Below are 16,282 nucleotides of genomic sequence, written 5' to 3'. Positions count from 1 at the left end.
GACGTCATCTAGATCAGTGCTTCCCAAACTCATGGATGTAAAGGCCCCTTTGGAAAAAAGAGAATATTTCATGGCCCTCGAAAAAAAAAAAAATTCATAATACAGACATATTATTATATTTATTGTATTTATATTCAATACAAAACATACACAGCGAATATTGCAAAAATCAAATATAAATATTACATATTTAGCATCTTACATACCCATTTGACATGGCACATTATTTTATATTTTTATATAGATAGATATATTGTTATTGCACATTTGCAGTACAAGCACATGAAACATAAAACGATTAGTGATAAACAAAGTAAGAATTAAAAACAAAAAAGAAATTTAATGTGATGGATGTGTTTCAATACTGCTACACAAAAAGTCAATATCAGGTGAAATATTTGAAACTGCAATTCTTAGATTTCTTTCCAATGCTTCAATTGATAAGCAGGACCTGTGTTTATTTTTAATTACCAATAACGATGAAAATGCTGCTTCACAAAGATATGTAGATGTGAAAAGAATTAGCATATTTAAGGCTGCATTTGCTAATGAAGGATATTCATTTTGTTGTTGAATCCAAAATTCGGATAAATCTGTTAACAAATTCTGATTTGAAGGTTGAATCTGCTCTCATATCAATTAGTTCTTCTCAAGATGATCATGGAAGATTGCTAAATTGTAGAGAAGGAGCAAATTGTGTTCTCATCCAATCATATTCTTTCATTCAAATTAGGAAAATATTTTTAGGAAAAAACCATAGAATTTGTGAGGTGGTTAATTATCCTTTTATTTTCTGTGATAGAAAAATATTCTTTAACATATTCATGAAGAGAAGTAAACATTTCCATTTTATTATTCTTAAAACTTTGTAGCCACACAGAAAGTTTACTTTGAAATGCTTGCATTAATGTTTAGTGTTAATATATTAATGCTTTTCCTTGCAGAGAAAGATTCAATTCACTAACTTTTTCGAAAAAATCTGACAGATAAGAAATGAAACACAACAGATTTTGATCACAAAAATGAGATGCTAATATGGGATTCTTATCAAGAAGAAAAATTCACACTTCATCTTTCAATATTCAAACTCATTTTAGAACTTTTTTGCTGGACAACCACCTTTCTTCTATGTGATATAAAAGAGTGTCATAATTGGAATCCATCTCTTGTCATAAAATATAAAAGTCTTGTATTAGTAGCATTACTTTTTATATAATTAACTATAGTAGAAACTTCTGATAACACTTTACTCAGCAATTCTTCCATTTGTAAGGTGGTTAATACCAAGTTTTCTCTGTGGATAAGGCAATGAACATGTCAGGCATTTGGATAAACTTTTTTTTACTTCTGCTTCAAAACCTGAAATTCTCCCCGTCATGACTGCGGCACTGTCAGTGCAAATCCTGATGCATTTGTGCCAATCAAATTCATATTCTTTAAAAAAATTATTCACTTTTTCAAATATATCTTTTCCTTTGGTTATACCATAAAGGTTTCTGCAAAACAGTAAAACCATTAAATTAGCATCATTTGTATTATCTATAAATTTATCAAGTTGAATGGCAAATGTATTACTTTGTTTAATTCGTGAATGTAGACATGATATTATTAGCAATGCAATCTATTCTTCTTTTAATTGTGTCAGTAGACACAGCAATTTTTTTTTAAAGGTTCTGATATTTCGGAACCATGATTAGTTTTGCAAATTTTTATTGCTGCTGGTAACACTAGGTCTTCACCAATTTTATGAGGTTTCATTGTTTTTGCAATTTACAAAGCAATTTCGAAAGATACTTTTACTTGATATTGATAATTTGTCATTCAATTTAGTATGTTTAGAAAAATATTTAGCTTGTCGTTTTAATTCTTCAGCATTTCTTTGAAAAAAACTCAGTTGTCTTACTCTTATGTTCCCCATGAACAGTATCTAAATGGCGACAAAGTTTTCCAGGTTGCATGCGATCATTTGATAACTGTTTCCAGTAGATTACACACATCAGTTTGTTTGGATCATTATATGATGGTACTAAACTCACATTTCAAATAAGAAGGATCGTATTTTCGAATTTTTTCATATCCCATTTTTTGCCACTTACCGCCTGCCACTGAAGATGATGCTGACTGTTGTGATAAAATATATGAGATACTGTCGTTTGTGAGTCTGTTTCTTCTTCTGCTGCTGATTGTTCGCTGTATTGTTTTTGTATCAGCGACTTATCCATCTCAGGGTTAAATTTTTAATGTTGAACAGATCAAATAATAGCACCATGTACCAATACCCAGGACACCACAGACTAACAAGATGAAATTAGTGAATTACATGAATAAGGGAATCCCCAGCGTTTATAGTTCTGATGCATGTAATCTGTGCTATCAGTGCAGTCGCCCTGCACCCCAAGCATATTTCTTTCCCATGCATCACTCTCACCTGTGTACACTAGCAGTGAAACATTCATTTAAAGTGCAAAAAAACTTGGCCGTTTTAAATGAGCACAAAATTTTGCATTTGTAAGCTTTTTTGTGTTTCTTATCAACCTTTGAAATGAAACTTATGAATAAGCATATATTTACTAATATTCATTAAGTGCTGAAATATGCAGGAAGCAGCATTTGTGAACCAGCACCAATGTGTGATTTTTTCCATTAAAATATAAAAAATAACAAAAAAATAATAAAAATTAAATGTCTCTTTTAAGATAAAAAAAAATATCTACTTAGTCTTACGACATTTAAAATTTGTTTTCATTATTGCATGGTCCCCTCAACAAAACTAACCCCCTCCCACACACCAAGGGGGCTGCAGCCCATAGTTTGGGAAGCACTGATCTAGATGATTTCATGTAGGGAAGAGAATTATTGGAAATCTTGACAGCCACAGAATTACTGATATTGCCAGAGCAAGTTGGTTTCATTCAAGCACAAGTACACTGATATCTTGACAAACTGTGGCAAGACATCAGTGACAAGTTGGCCTATAGTAGTCCACATCCCTTTATCCACAGTTCATCATAGAGCATGTTTTCAGTAGTGTTGTATCCATAATAATTGAACAAGATACCAATGTACTCATTGTAGATGAGTCATTTTGGTCTTTCCTGCGATTCTACACGAAACTTGATCTGGCATGAAAGTGATACTATTTACCATTGCTAGAATGTTCCTGAATGAAATTGATACAGCATTTCTGGGGTTATGGTGTGAGGAGGTATTATGCTTAATGGATGCACCAAGCTATAAGTGCTGGAAAAAGGGACTGATTGGTGAACAATATTACAAGGAAGTTCTTCGACGTCATGTTCAATTGTTCCGTGGTGCTGTTGGAAAGAAGCCATTTTTATGGATGGCAGTGCCATGCACTGCATCATACAGAAACAGTGGAGATACTTCTGGGGACTGAGGATATTAATTGAATCAAGTGGCCAGCATGCTCCCCAGATCTCAACCCCATAGAACACATTTGGGATGAAATAGGGAAATGATTGCTGCTTGAAATTCCCCTCCAGAAAACAAACAAGAGCCTTGCTCTGAAGGAGTGGACCTCAAGAACTTCTGAATCACTTGCTGCTAAGTATGATACGACATTGTTGAGAGCTGTATTGCAGTTCAGGGTGGACATGTTCCATACTGAAATGTCTCTTTGCATAGTTTTCTGTACATTAATTCCTTATTTACTTCCTTAGGAAATTTTTAACTTTGGCCAAAAAAAGTATTGCAGTTTAATGTGTACGAAATTTATGTTGACATTTAGGTGTAGTCATGAAAATATTTTTCATATACAGGTAAAAATGCAGTTCATCCTTATCTTTTGGATACCAGTGTATTACATCAGTAGCCTTCTCAGCATCAAAAAAACGTGGTATTATTTTTTTTTTCAAAATGCCACTCCTGCTCAACTCCTAATGCATTATAAATATCAAATCTATCCAACCTTAGAATATTGTTCTCAGTGTTGGAGTGTTGCACCCAAAACCTCCCTAAGAATTCTTGATTGTATATTGAAGCCAATATGTCTGTGATCCCTCTTTCTCTCCAGTCACTTTCCCATAGAAGTGTGTTTCTGCAGTATGTTTTTTTTTTTAATAAGTAGTTCCATGGACATTGCTCTCCTGAATTGGCTGCTATCAGTCTTTCACTCTCATCTAATCAGCAGAGTAATGCCCATGGAAGTAGTTCCATGGACATTGCTCTCCTGAATTGGCTGCTATCAGTCTTTCACTCTCATCTAATCAGCAGAGTAATGCCCATGGAACTACCTATTAAAAAAAAAAAAAAAAAAAAAAAAAAGCATAATGTAGAAACAGCATTTCTGTGGGAAGGTGACTGGAGAGAAAGGGATCACAGACATATTGGCTTCTATATAAAATCAAGAATTCTTAGGGAAGTTTTGGGTGCATCACACCAAAACTGAGAACAATATTCTAAGCTTGGATAGATTTGAGATTTATAATGCATTAGGAGTCGAGCAGGAGTGAAGTAGTGTTTTAAACAGAAAATAATACGAAATTTAAGAACTAGAACAGCTACTGGTCAATGTCATTACACATATCATATCCAAACATATATCCAATGTTTTTCTTAGTGACTAACCTAGTTTTTCAAGACGCTTATTAAAGGATCATAATTACTTCTTCATGCATCACTTCACCTCTCATGTGTAGGATAATGTATATATATATTTGTATATTAAAGGTTTAAAAAAAAAAGATAATAAATGATTAACAACAGTAAACTGCCTTCGACAATTATCTTTTTTTTTTATTATTTATTTATTATTTTTTTTATAATGACTTACAGTAGGAGTTTATTGTAGTAAACCTGTTGAGATTAAAGGGGGTTTCCTTTATAGTGAGATTTGCTCTGTTAAACCAAAGAGGCATATTCTGCAGTAAATACCCAAGAAAGTTAGGATAACTGACTATTTAGCCCTTTTTTTGCACATCATTTTTAGTGGACTTGGGGTTATGATTTCTTCTTTTTCTTTATAACCTCCAAGCTTTTATTGGCCTTTAAACTATAGCACATATGCAAACATAGATACACAACTTTCCAGGATTTCAAACTTATAAGAGGAAGTGACCATTACTTAGTTCTAAGTAGAATAAAAATGAATATCACATTGACAAAAATGATATGTAACAAAGTTTTAAAAAGAATTAAAATTGATCAGCTTTTACAGGTACACTGTAGATTTGCCTATACAAACATCATTGAAGACAAAATTAAAGTTTGACAACAAGAACCAAACCTTGGAGTCTCAATAGCAACCTCTGAAGGAAACATACATTGATTCAACTAGGGAGGCATGTGGTGATGAAGTCTGCAAGGATAGAAAAATAAGAACACTGTGGTAGAGTGGCCACAAGAAGATAAAGAAGTCCTGGAGAAGACGAGAGCATATTAAAAGTTCTTAGCAAATTAGTACTACCCAGATCTTTCTTCTTGGACTGACCTGCTCCTCCAACCTTTCCTGGCACAAACATATCATAGCCATAAGTTTTGTAGCCACCCCAAAACTGTACTTTTCTGCTCAAAACACTTCTTAATACTTTTGCAGCCGCTAACTCTACACAAATCCCAAATCTGTCAGCCATGGAATGTTGCGCATACATTTTGGATGGTGCACCAAAATATTCTGAGATTGCCCAATGCTATCCAGAAAAGGACAGTCTGATTAATTAATGATCTCTCTTACAGATTCAGTCTCTCTCTCTGAGATATTCATTTTTCGTATTGTGCCAGTTCTGCAGAAATTTACTACTTTGGCATTTTCTATTCCTAATACATCAGAACTTCTTATTCTGGATTTTCTTCCATTTTTTGAGCACTATCTTCAAAAGTTTCATTTCTTATACCTGTATTCTACATTTACCACTGTTTGTTAGTCTCTGTTGCTTAAGACAAAATAAGTAAGAAGTTACATGTAATGATCAGATGCTTATATGAGATCCTACTGAAGCATATGCTTCAGTAGGATCTCACATCATCAAATTCCTGACATGTATCCTCAAGGGGTGTACAGGATATGATAGTACTACATGAAAAACTTACATCACCACTAACTTCCTATCTACAATTTTCCTCAAAATCAATCTGTTGCCTGTCAAGACTACAACATTATCAGATCTTATATTTTTGTCTTCTAAGGCACTTTTTACTGTATTAATCCACCCATATCTTGATCTATCTCTGTGTCTTTTTGTTTTCCCTGCAAGCGTGGCAGAGAACAGTTGTTTTGCTAATCTTTCCTCTTCCATTCTGTTTAAGTGAAAATACCACCTGAGATTAGCTCTATTAATGCATTCCTGGATGCTGACAATGTCAAGTTCTTTCTAATATCCTTGTTTTTAATATGATATTGGCATTGATGCCATCTGCTCATGCTCCTAATCTTTCTCAGGACTCTCATATCTGCAGTCTCTAGTCTTTGGTCAAGTGTTTTATTTCTAACCCAGCTCTTGGATCCATAGGTTAAAATTGGCTTGAACATTGTTTTGTATACAGCTAATTTAGTGTTTTGAATAATTTCTCTCTTATTCCATATAAATTTATTCAGTTGCCTTCTAACTACCAGCTTTGTTGATTCTGTTGTCTATTTCCATATTTAATTTACCATTTTCACTAAAGATTGTGCTTAAGTAGCCGAGATATTTTATTTGTTCTATAGGTTCTCCATTCACGATGCAGTTGATATTTTCATTCCATCCCATTGTCTTGTTATTGCTGATTTTCATACCAAATTTATTACAACAGTTATTCAATTTAGTCAGAGAATCGTGCAGATTTGTACTGGATTTATTTATTTATTGTTTGAATAGTATCATCTGCATAAAGGAAAGAGCTGAGATAAACATTTCCAATTTTGACATCTGGTTTAACCCCCCCAGTTGGCCATGACGTCTATAGCCATCCAGCTGAATCACAGGTGTTACGATTTTGTAACACCTGTTGAATAACATGGATAAGAAGTGCAATTTGATCTCACTATTTCATTCTCCTCACTGGTAGGGAAGTTAATACCACTTTCCTTTATAATGTGATCCCTATAGATAATGAATAACAGAGGGAATAATGTTCATCCTTGTCTAACCAGATTTAACATTTAATCATCTTCCTCTACTTCCTTCAATTCTAACTGCTGACTTACAACTGAAAGACGAAGTATTGCTTGATATAACGTCCCATTGACACCATACAACTGTAGTGTTTTAAATAGCTTTCTCTTGACACCTTGTCATATGCTTTTTCCAGAATTACAAAACTTAAATACAGATCTTTGTTATATTCCCATGATTTTTCAACTATTTGCCATAAAGTTAAAATCTGATCCACATAGCCTCTATTTGGCCTGAATCCAACTTGTTCTTCATCAATCTTCCCTTCCACCTTCTCAACTGTTTCTCAGGTATAGTTGCATAAATATTACCAGTAACATTCAGTAAGGAAATACCTCTATAATTCTCACATTCATTTTTATTTCCTTTTATATATATGAGTACTATGAGAAATCTACCCCAATCATCTGGAATCCATCCCTCTGTCCAGGCCTTCTTCTTAAAAGACAATGACAGGAACCTTCTTGCTGACTTTTGGGTTAAGAACTTCTTTGGCCATGGAGAACCTTTGTGTCTATAATCTATTGACTGTTTGGTATCTGGGTCATAGTAATAAAGCCATGTTTCATCAGCAGTCACAATACAGGCCAAAAAATTTCCACCTGATTTCTCAAAATGACCCAAAATCCCTTGAGATGACAGCACATGCTCTCTCTCTTTTGGTCAGCATTCAAACATTTGGGGACCCACTTCGCTGAGAACTTCTGCATGTCCAGCTGTTGGTAGATAATGATCCCATCTAGTTTCCTGGATATCCCCAATCTTTGCAATGTTTTTGGCTAGTATTCATCTATCATCAAGGATCATGGCATGCACTGCATCAATGTTTTCAGATGTGATTACTGTGGAATATCTTCCTGACCTGGAGGCATCTGTTGTCTCAGGATGCTCAGTTTTAAACTTGGCCACCAATCTGGCAACTGTTGGATATGTTGAGGCACAGTTCCCTAAAAGTTTGATGAATCTCAGTTGAGGACTTTTCTTGCTACACGAAAAACCTAATGCCGGCCCAGAAATCTGTGTCTTTGAATTTCTTCAAAACCTCTGACCTATCTTCTTATATATCCTTAAGTCAACACAAATTGTTGCAATTTGATGAAACATGGGAGTTAAGGGTTTTAAGATATGTTCTTTCTTATGGTTATATCAGTTGCTTTAATGTCATTTTTGTTCTAGTTGTTTATCAGAACTTTTCAGCCCCCCCCCCCCCAATAGGTTAAAGATTAGATAATACAAAAACCCTGCTTTAGAGAATGAAAGCTTGTAGTAAGCAGGGTGTTAGTCTTTTCCCTGATCAAGAATGAAGCTGACGAATTTCTTTGGTGAAAGAAATGATGAAAGAAGGCAGTAATTTAGGAAATAGCTTACTTCACATGCAATGCTTTTGCTTCTAGAAACAAATGTTTTGAACTTTCTGTGGTCTTGCATGTGCTATGGTGCAGGCTGAGTTCATAAGTAAAGCATCATTTAGAAATTTTATGTTGTCTGGTAATAGAATTGTAAGTTATATTTTATGAATTCGATTAGTCGTAAGTTTACGCGGGCTTGTTTGATAAGTCCATGCAAAGTCTAAGAGATGGCGCCACCAGTATGTATTGAGGTTATTTTAGTTGCTGGCAACTGTTGGAGGATCACACACTAAGTTTCAGTCAGATAGATCTATTACTCTGTGTTTGACATTCATTTGAATCGATCAAGTACCGTGATTTGTGAAAAATTGATAAAGAATTTTGTGTAGTGATTAAACATTACTTTTTGAAAGGCAAAACAGCTCAGGAAACAAAAGCTAAGCTTGATAAACATTATGGTGAGTCTGCACCTTCTATTGAAATGGTTTATAAGTGGTTTTAGTAACTTTCTAAGTGGCCATATGAGCACAAGTGACGCTGAATGTTATGGACACCCTGTTGAGGTCACTACTCCAGAAATTATTGAAAAAATCCATGATATGGTGATGGATGATAGAAGAGTGAAGGTGTATGAAATTGCTAAGTCTGTGGGCATCTCAAATGACCACGTACATAATATTTTACATGAACATTTACATGTGAGAAAACTATCTGCAAGATGGGTGCCACGTTTGCTCACAGTGGATCAAAAGCGTCAACATGTGAACTGTTGCAAGGACAGCTTGAAGCTGTTTCAACAAAATCCAGAGGAATTTTTGCATTTTGTAATAGATTTCACGGTATGATATGAACACAGATGGATAAGAAAATAACTATTTATTAACTTAGAAGCTTCTAAGTTAATAAATAGTTATTTTCTTATCCATCTGTGTTCATATCATACCTTGAAATCTATTACAACATGTCTGACAAACACATAAGCCTATCCACGCGTATAAATTTTTGCATTGTTTCGTAACAGTGGACGAAACATGGATTCATCACTACCAGCCTGAGACCAAGGAACAGTCAAAACAATGGGTTGCAAGCAGGGAATCTGCAGCAAAGAAAGCGAAAACTGTTCCTTCAGCAGGAAAGGTTATGGCCACCGTCTTCTGGGATGCTTGTGGCATAATCTTCATAGACTTCTTGGAAAAGGGAAAAACAATTACTGGAGTGTATTATGCATCTTTGCTGGATCATTTAAATAATGAAATAAAGGAAAAACAACCACACTTGGCGAAAAAGATTATTTTTCACCATGCCATCCAAAAATTGTTCGATTTATGCTACGAAGTCCCCCCCGTCTCTCTCTCTCTCTCTTTCTTTCCAGATTTGGTTCCTCAGACTACTGTCTGTTTTCAAACATGAAAATATGGTTGGAAGGAAAGAGATTTTCATCAAACGATGTGATGATTGCTGAAACAACTGCCTATTTTGAAGAGTTGGACAAATCATATTATATCGATGGGATCACTCGAGCGTCATTGGACTAAGTGTATAGACCTCAGAGGAGACTAAGTTGAAAAATAAAAAATGTTTGTCCCAAAAAAATTGTTTTCTTCATTTTGCATGGACTTATCGAACAACCCTTGTATATTATGTACAATTGAATATACTGTAAATATATATATATATATATATATATATATATATTTTTTTTTTTTTTTTTTTTTTTTTTTTTTTTTTTAGGGATCCTGAAGGTCTTCGCTGTTTTTATTACCTGGTTCAAGATTTGAAGTGTTTAGTTTTTTCCCTCATTGGTCTGCATTTCAAAATCAAGCCAATCTAGTCTGTTTTTAATCCATGAACACATGGATTGAAATATAATGAATCTTATGTACATAAGAGTTTGAATCAGCTGCTCTCTCATATTCATCATCATATATTAATTGATTCAAGTGGATAACAGAAGATATCATTTTCATATGTGATTGTGAAAATGAGAATTACAAAAAAAATAGTTTTTCTCATTTTGATATTTTTATTTAATAAACTTCTGTATTAAATAGAAGCATTTGTTATGAGTTATTATTAGTATCCCACCCCAAGCCACTAATTTCCCTGCAAGACGAGCTAAAATTTAAAGCCTAACTTACAAGATATCAGATACCTTTAATGCTACCCAACTAATTAGGCTGCCAATCCTTGAAGCAAATACCACATTCTGGATTGCTGTACTCCTGACTATTCTTTCCAGTAAAGTATACAAATAAATTAAATTTAATGCAAAAAAAAAAAAAAAAAAAAAAACCACTCCTGATGTGAAAATCTTTGTTTCTTAAATAACCAGAATGTATCATTGATATGGATATCAGTATCAGTTAGTTCATAAGTAAAAACTGTGTTTCAAAATTTAGTTGACATCGTGGAACATTCTGCCTTCCACATTGCACAGTCAAAAGGATTTTGTGACATTTTTTGTTTGGCTGGAACAACGTAGTTTAAATCTTGTTTAGGACATAAACCTTTTTAAATGTTAATGAAAATTAACTATTATTTAGATATTGGTCAAGTGTAGGTGAATAACTAATTTAATTACTAACTAGTTTTGCCGGCTTGTGCTGTTGACTTCATCAGGGTACAATCAAGAAAGCAAAGAAACGAAAATTACAAGCTAAACATTAACTGACAATTCTATTTCAATAACAAAATAGTAGTGCGCGTGAAATGATACGCATGCCGCAGATACATGATTTACTTGTTGAGATGCATTTTGTAGTTTGCACTGAAGTTCATTTCTTGTGTGTTTATTGATCTAATTAAAGTCTTCCATATATCCAGTAGGATTAAACCTTGGTTCCTGTTGAGGTTATTTGTGGGATGGGCAACTGTAGCAGCTTCTTTGAAGATTCTGGAATGGTAGTTTTCTTCTATATATGGCATAAGACTTTTATTCCATTCAATAATGTGGTTGGTTGTAGAGAAGTGGGAAGAAAGGCCAGAAACATCTTGTCTGTTGTTTCTAACATAGCTGATGTGTTCCTTTTGTCTCACTTCGAAGCTTCTAGACATCTGACCAATGTAACTTAGACCACAGGAACAAGGGGTGTTATAAACTCCTGCATGTTTGTAGAAAGGATTGAAATCTTTTGGTGATCTTCGAAATTTCTGGATAGTTTCAACTGGCTACAGTCTCCTATTCCACAAATAACCTCAACAGGAAGGTTTAATCCTACCTGATATATGGAAGACTTTAATTAGATCAATAAGCACACAAGAAATGAACTTCAGTGCAAACTACAAAATGCATCTCAACAAGTAAATCATGTATCCGCGACGCGCGTATTGTTTCACGCGCACTACTATTTTGTTATTGAAATAGAATTGTCAGATAACGTTTAGCTTGTAATTTTCGTTTCTTTGCTTTCCTGATTGTACTCTGATGAAGCCGACAGCACAAGCCAGTGAAACTAGTTGATAATTAAATTAGTTATTCACCTACACTTGACCAATATCTAAATAATAGTTAATTTTCATTAATCCTTGTGGTCAAGAATTAACAATTTTTAACTTTTTAAATGTTTTTCTAGTGAAGGTGAGATTCATACAGAGGTTGTAGAATTTTTCTTCATTCATTTGAGATTGGGGGGGGGGGTCAAACCAGCCACTACAAATGTTCCCATCCTAAACAGGAAAACTTGGTAAATTACATCCAGACTGAAATGAAGTTATTGCTATATATATGCACTTTTTTCCACTTTTGAAACACAATATTCAGAGATTTACTAATTGTCTCACATCATTCCTGTATAATTTTGTAAAGACACTTAGAAATCAAATTTGTTGAGCAATGTTTGAATTCAAATAACTTACTATGACCAAGTTTTACTTTCTTGATTTTAAAAAACAATGTTTTAAGATTTTTTTTTTTTTTTTACAAACTGGGAAACAGTTATTTGTTAATTTAACTTAATGACCAAATAACATTATTTAATAAAATGAATTAACTAACTATAAAATGAATTTGAGATCACTTAATGGGCAAAGCTAAATAACTGAGAGAGGTCTTCATAGCTTGTAAGGAATGCAAAAAAAATCAACCAGAGCTTCTGATAAAGTGACCAATCCTCACCTGGATAGAGAAAGAATGAGGATGGGTCAATAGATTGAGACTTAGCTCAACAGATTATAATTCTGTATTGGCTTAAAGCCCACTGAATATAATGATAGAGAATCAAATGTCGTGCTAGTTGGAATGCCAGTCAAAGTTCTCACTGTTTTTGTCAGGAAATCAAGATGAACAGTCAAGTTGGTTACTGAATAAACTCCACAGTATCCAAGATAGGTGCCATCAAACATAAGCAGCAGCAGTGAAGCTAGCAAAAGTATTGCAAAAATACCATGTCAATGTAACTGATTTTACTGAGATTAAGAGGACTAAAATGGATAATATTCTGTTCAGTAATTGCATTGTAGAAGGTTTTTGACTAATCAAATCTTTTCTAATTTCTCTCTCTAGATATATATATTTGGTGTTTCACTGTGCTGCATACTTATCATCAGTAATATACACACAGTGACTAGTGTTTCTAATATGCGTAATATTCTTATTAAAGTGTGTATTCACAAGAATAAAGAATTCACAAGAATGTCATCTCCAAAGATAATTTATTAGTGTGAATATTTTGGCCTGAAATTAACAACCCATCATTATTGCATCAGCATGATCACAAGGCGAAGCTAGGCCAGTATGAAAGTTGTTCTCATGGACATCATTGGATCGTCTTATCTCAATTGAACACACCTCAACCACTAATTCTTACTTGGAGATTACTTCAGACCAGATATTGACCTACATGGTCACAATGTAGGTCAATACCTGGTGATGAATCTAGACTCATCCAGATAAACAATGTCCTGTGTCAGAAACTCTGCATGCAAGCATGGTTCAAAGAGCATATCTGTGTGCTCCCCAAGATACCTGATTCTCCTGATTTGAATCCCATTGATTCAACATTTGTGGAATCACCATCGGTCAATGCCTCAGTTGATTAATGACCTCTAGGATGTTGTTTTGTCTAGTTAGTCCATGATACCTTAAATGATCTAGAAGTGAATGTCAAGAGAAGTGCAGGTGGTTTTTCTCATACAAAGGAGAGGCCCCAACATGTTACTAGGTCATAATGTTTTGGCTTATGTGTGTCTGTGTGTGTGTGTATATATATATATATATATATATGTGTGTGTGTGTGTGTGTGTGTATTTTAGTAGCCTACTGTCATAGATATTAAAATATAATACAGATTTGATAAACCCCTTGTTTTAATAGTGTATCTGCGGAACAATAAGTTAATGTTTTGATGGTATACAACTTTTAGCTAGGAATAGACTTCACACTGGTCTATCATCATCATCAAATTCCTGATATATACCCTCAAGAGGTGTACAGGATATAATAGTACTACATGAAAAATTACATCATTACTAACTTCCTATCTACAAATTTTGCCCAGATCAGTCTGTTACCTGTCAAGACTCCAACATTATCAGATCTTACATTTCTGTCTTCTAAGGCACTTTTTACTGTATCAATCCATCTATCTCTTGGTCTTCCTCTGGGTTCTTTTTCCTACCAACCTGGCAGACAACAGTTGTTTTGCTAATCTTTCTCTCCCATTCTGTTTAAGTGACCATACCACCTTGAGATTAGCTCTGCTAATGCATTCCTGGATGCTGAAAATGTCAAGTTCTTTCCTAATATCCTCGTTTTTAATATGATATTGCCATTCATGCCATCTGTTCATGCCCCTAATCTTTCTCAGGACTGTCATATCTGCAGTCTCTAGTCTTTGGTCAAGTGTTTTACTTCTGACTCAGCTCTCAAATCAATATGTTAAAATTGGCTTGAATACTGTCTTGTATACAGCTAATTTAGTGTTTTGACTAATTTCTTTCTTATTCCATATAAATTTATTCAGTTGACTTCCTACCATACCAGCTTTGTTGATTTTTGTCTATTTCCATATTTAATTTACCATCTTCACTAAAAATTGTGCTTAAGTAGCTGAAATGTTTTACTTGTTCTATAGGTTCTCCATTCACAATGCAGTTGATATTTTCAACGATTCTGCCTATTTTCATTGTCTTTGTCTTTTTATTGCTGACCTTCATACCATATCTATTATAACAGTTATTCAATTTAGTCAAGGAATCTTGCAAACTTGTAGTGGATTTATTTAGAAGTATAACATCATCCACATAAAGCAAAGAGCTGAGATTAACATCTCCAATTTTGATATCAGGTTTAATACTGTTTTCCTTCATAATGTGATCCATATAGATAATGAATAATAGAGGGGATAATGTGTACATCCTTGTCTGACACCGGATTTAACATTAAACCACCTTCCTGTACTTCCTTCAATTCTAACTGCTAACTTACAACTCAAATTAAGTATTGCTTGATATAATGCCCCATTGACACTGTATAACTCTAGCGTTTTGAATAGCTTCTCTCTTGGCACCTTGTCATATGCCTTTTCCAGATCTACAAAACTTAAATACAGATCTTTGTTATATTCCCATTATTTCTCAACTATCTGTCGTAAAATGAAAATCTCATCCTGACAGCCTCTATTGGGCCTGAATGCAGCTTGTTCTTCACCAAGCTTCTCTTCCACAATCTTTCTCAAGAATACTTACTTATATCTTACCAGGAGTCTGCACGGTTAGCCTAGTGCCTGTGCCCTTCACAACCATATGCCTGGGGAAGGAGTGTCCTAGGTTTGATTTCTGTCGGAGACGTGAGGAGGTGAAGGATCTTCCTCAGGCATGGACAGAAGGATTTTTCCCCCAGTTTATCCAGTTCCAGTTCCTTAGGGGGGTTTTCATCCCACAAACCAGCCTTGAGAACTTGACACTACAGACATAGGATACACCAGGGCATAGGGCTGACCACCTTATCCTGTGAACGGCTTGAGGTTCAATGATTAATTAACTCTCGACACTGCAAGGTAAAAGAGAGTAAAAGGAAGATGAGATGAGATGTTACCAGGAACACTCAGTAATGAAATACCTTTGTAATTCACACATTCAGTTTTATTTTCCTTTTTACATATGGGTACTATGAGAGTCATTAGTATATAATACCAATAATTCTTAAACCCAGTTTTTATTTTAATCACTGAACTTGCGGTCATAAATTGTAATTACAAACAGAAAGTAGTTCTTGTAATGATCTGAGGTGCATGCTTCAGTTGAAAAACACATGGCTTTTATTTAAGGTTATGGGAAATATTTCTTCAAATAAAAGTGCTTTTTTTCTTTCAGTGAAGATGAGTTAGTCGGTTCTCATACAAGGATGGTAGCGTAACATGTATTAAATCATACAAGAATATTGAAGCCAATTATCTGGAATTTGTCATTCTGTCCAGGTCTTCTGAACTATGCAGTGCAGCCACTGTAAGACTTTTATACCACCATACTTCAGCATTTCTGGTTGAATATCATCTACTCCTGCTGCCTTTCCACATTTTCAGGCTTTTGAAGGCTTTTTCTACTTCAATTATGGATGTTTATTCCTAATTGCATGCCTGGTCAGTGTTTTTTACCACTGTACTGTCATCACTGCTTGTTTCATTTAGCAATTTTTCAAAGTAATTACTCCATACTTAAAGGATATCTTTTTCTCCAGTTTTCATGTCACTTTTATCATCTCTAATTCCTTTTACAGCACTCTTTACTCCATTTCTGAGTTTCTTCAACAACCTCCAGAATACTTGGCACCTTGATTTATTTTCTATGTTCTTACCAAAGTCCTTAGCTTTCTTACATTTGTCT

General features: G+C 34.3%; 1 protein-coding gene across 1 annotated transcript in view; it reads left to right on the top strand.

Moving 5' to 3' along the window:
* mago (mago, exon junction complex subunit) overlaps positions 1-10,514 on the top strand; it is a 50,759-nt gene extending 40,245 nt beyond the window's left edge. The window contains exon 5 of the mRNA XM_090403598.1: positions 10,193-10,514. Within this exon, the coding sequence (XP_090259724.1) occupies positions 10,193-10,292 (100 nt within the window). The 3' untranslated portion in view covers positions 10,293-10,514. The remainder of the gene's footprint in view (positions 1-10,192) is intronic.
* The last annotated feature ends 5,768 nt before the right edge of the window (positions 10,515-16,282 follow it).

The sequence above is a fragment of the Typopeltis vanoorti genome, chromosome 14, assembly GCF_054136105.1.
Source record: "Typopeltis vanoorti isolate ZY-2024b chromosome 14, IOZ_Tvanoo_1.0, whole genome shotgun sequence".
In the NCBI taxonomy this organism is placed as follows: domain Eukaryota; kingdom Metazoa; phylum Arthropoda; class Arachnida; order Uropygi; family Thelyphonidae; genus Typopeltis; species Typopeltis vanoorti.
The sequence above is the reverse complement of the archived record's forward strand: the minus strand, read 5'-3'. Positions and strand labels throughout refer to the sequence as shown.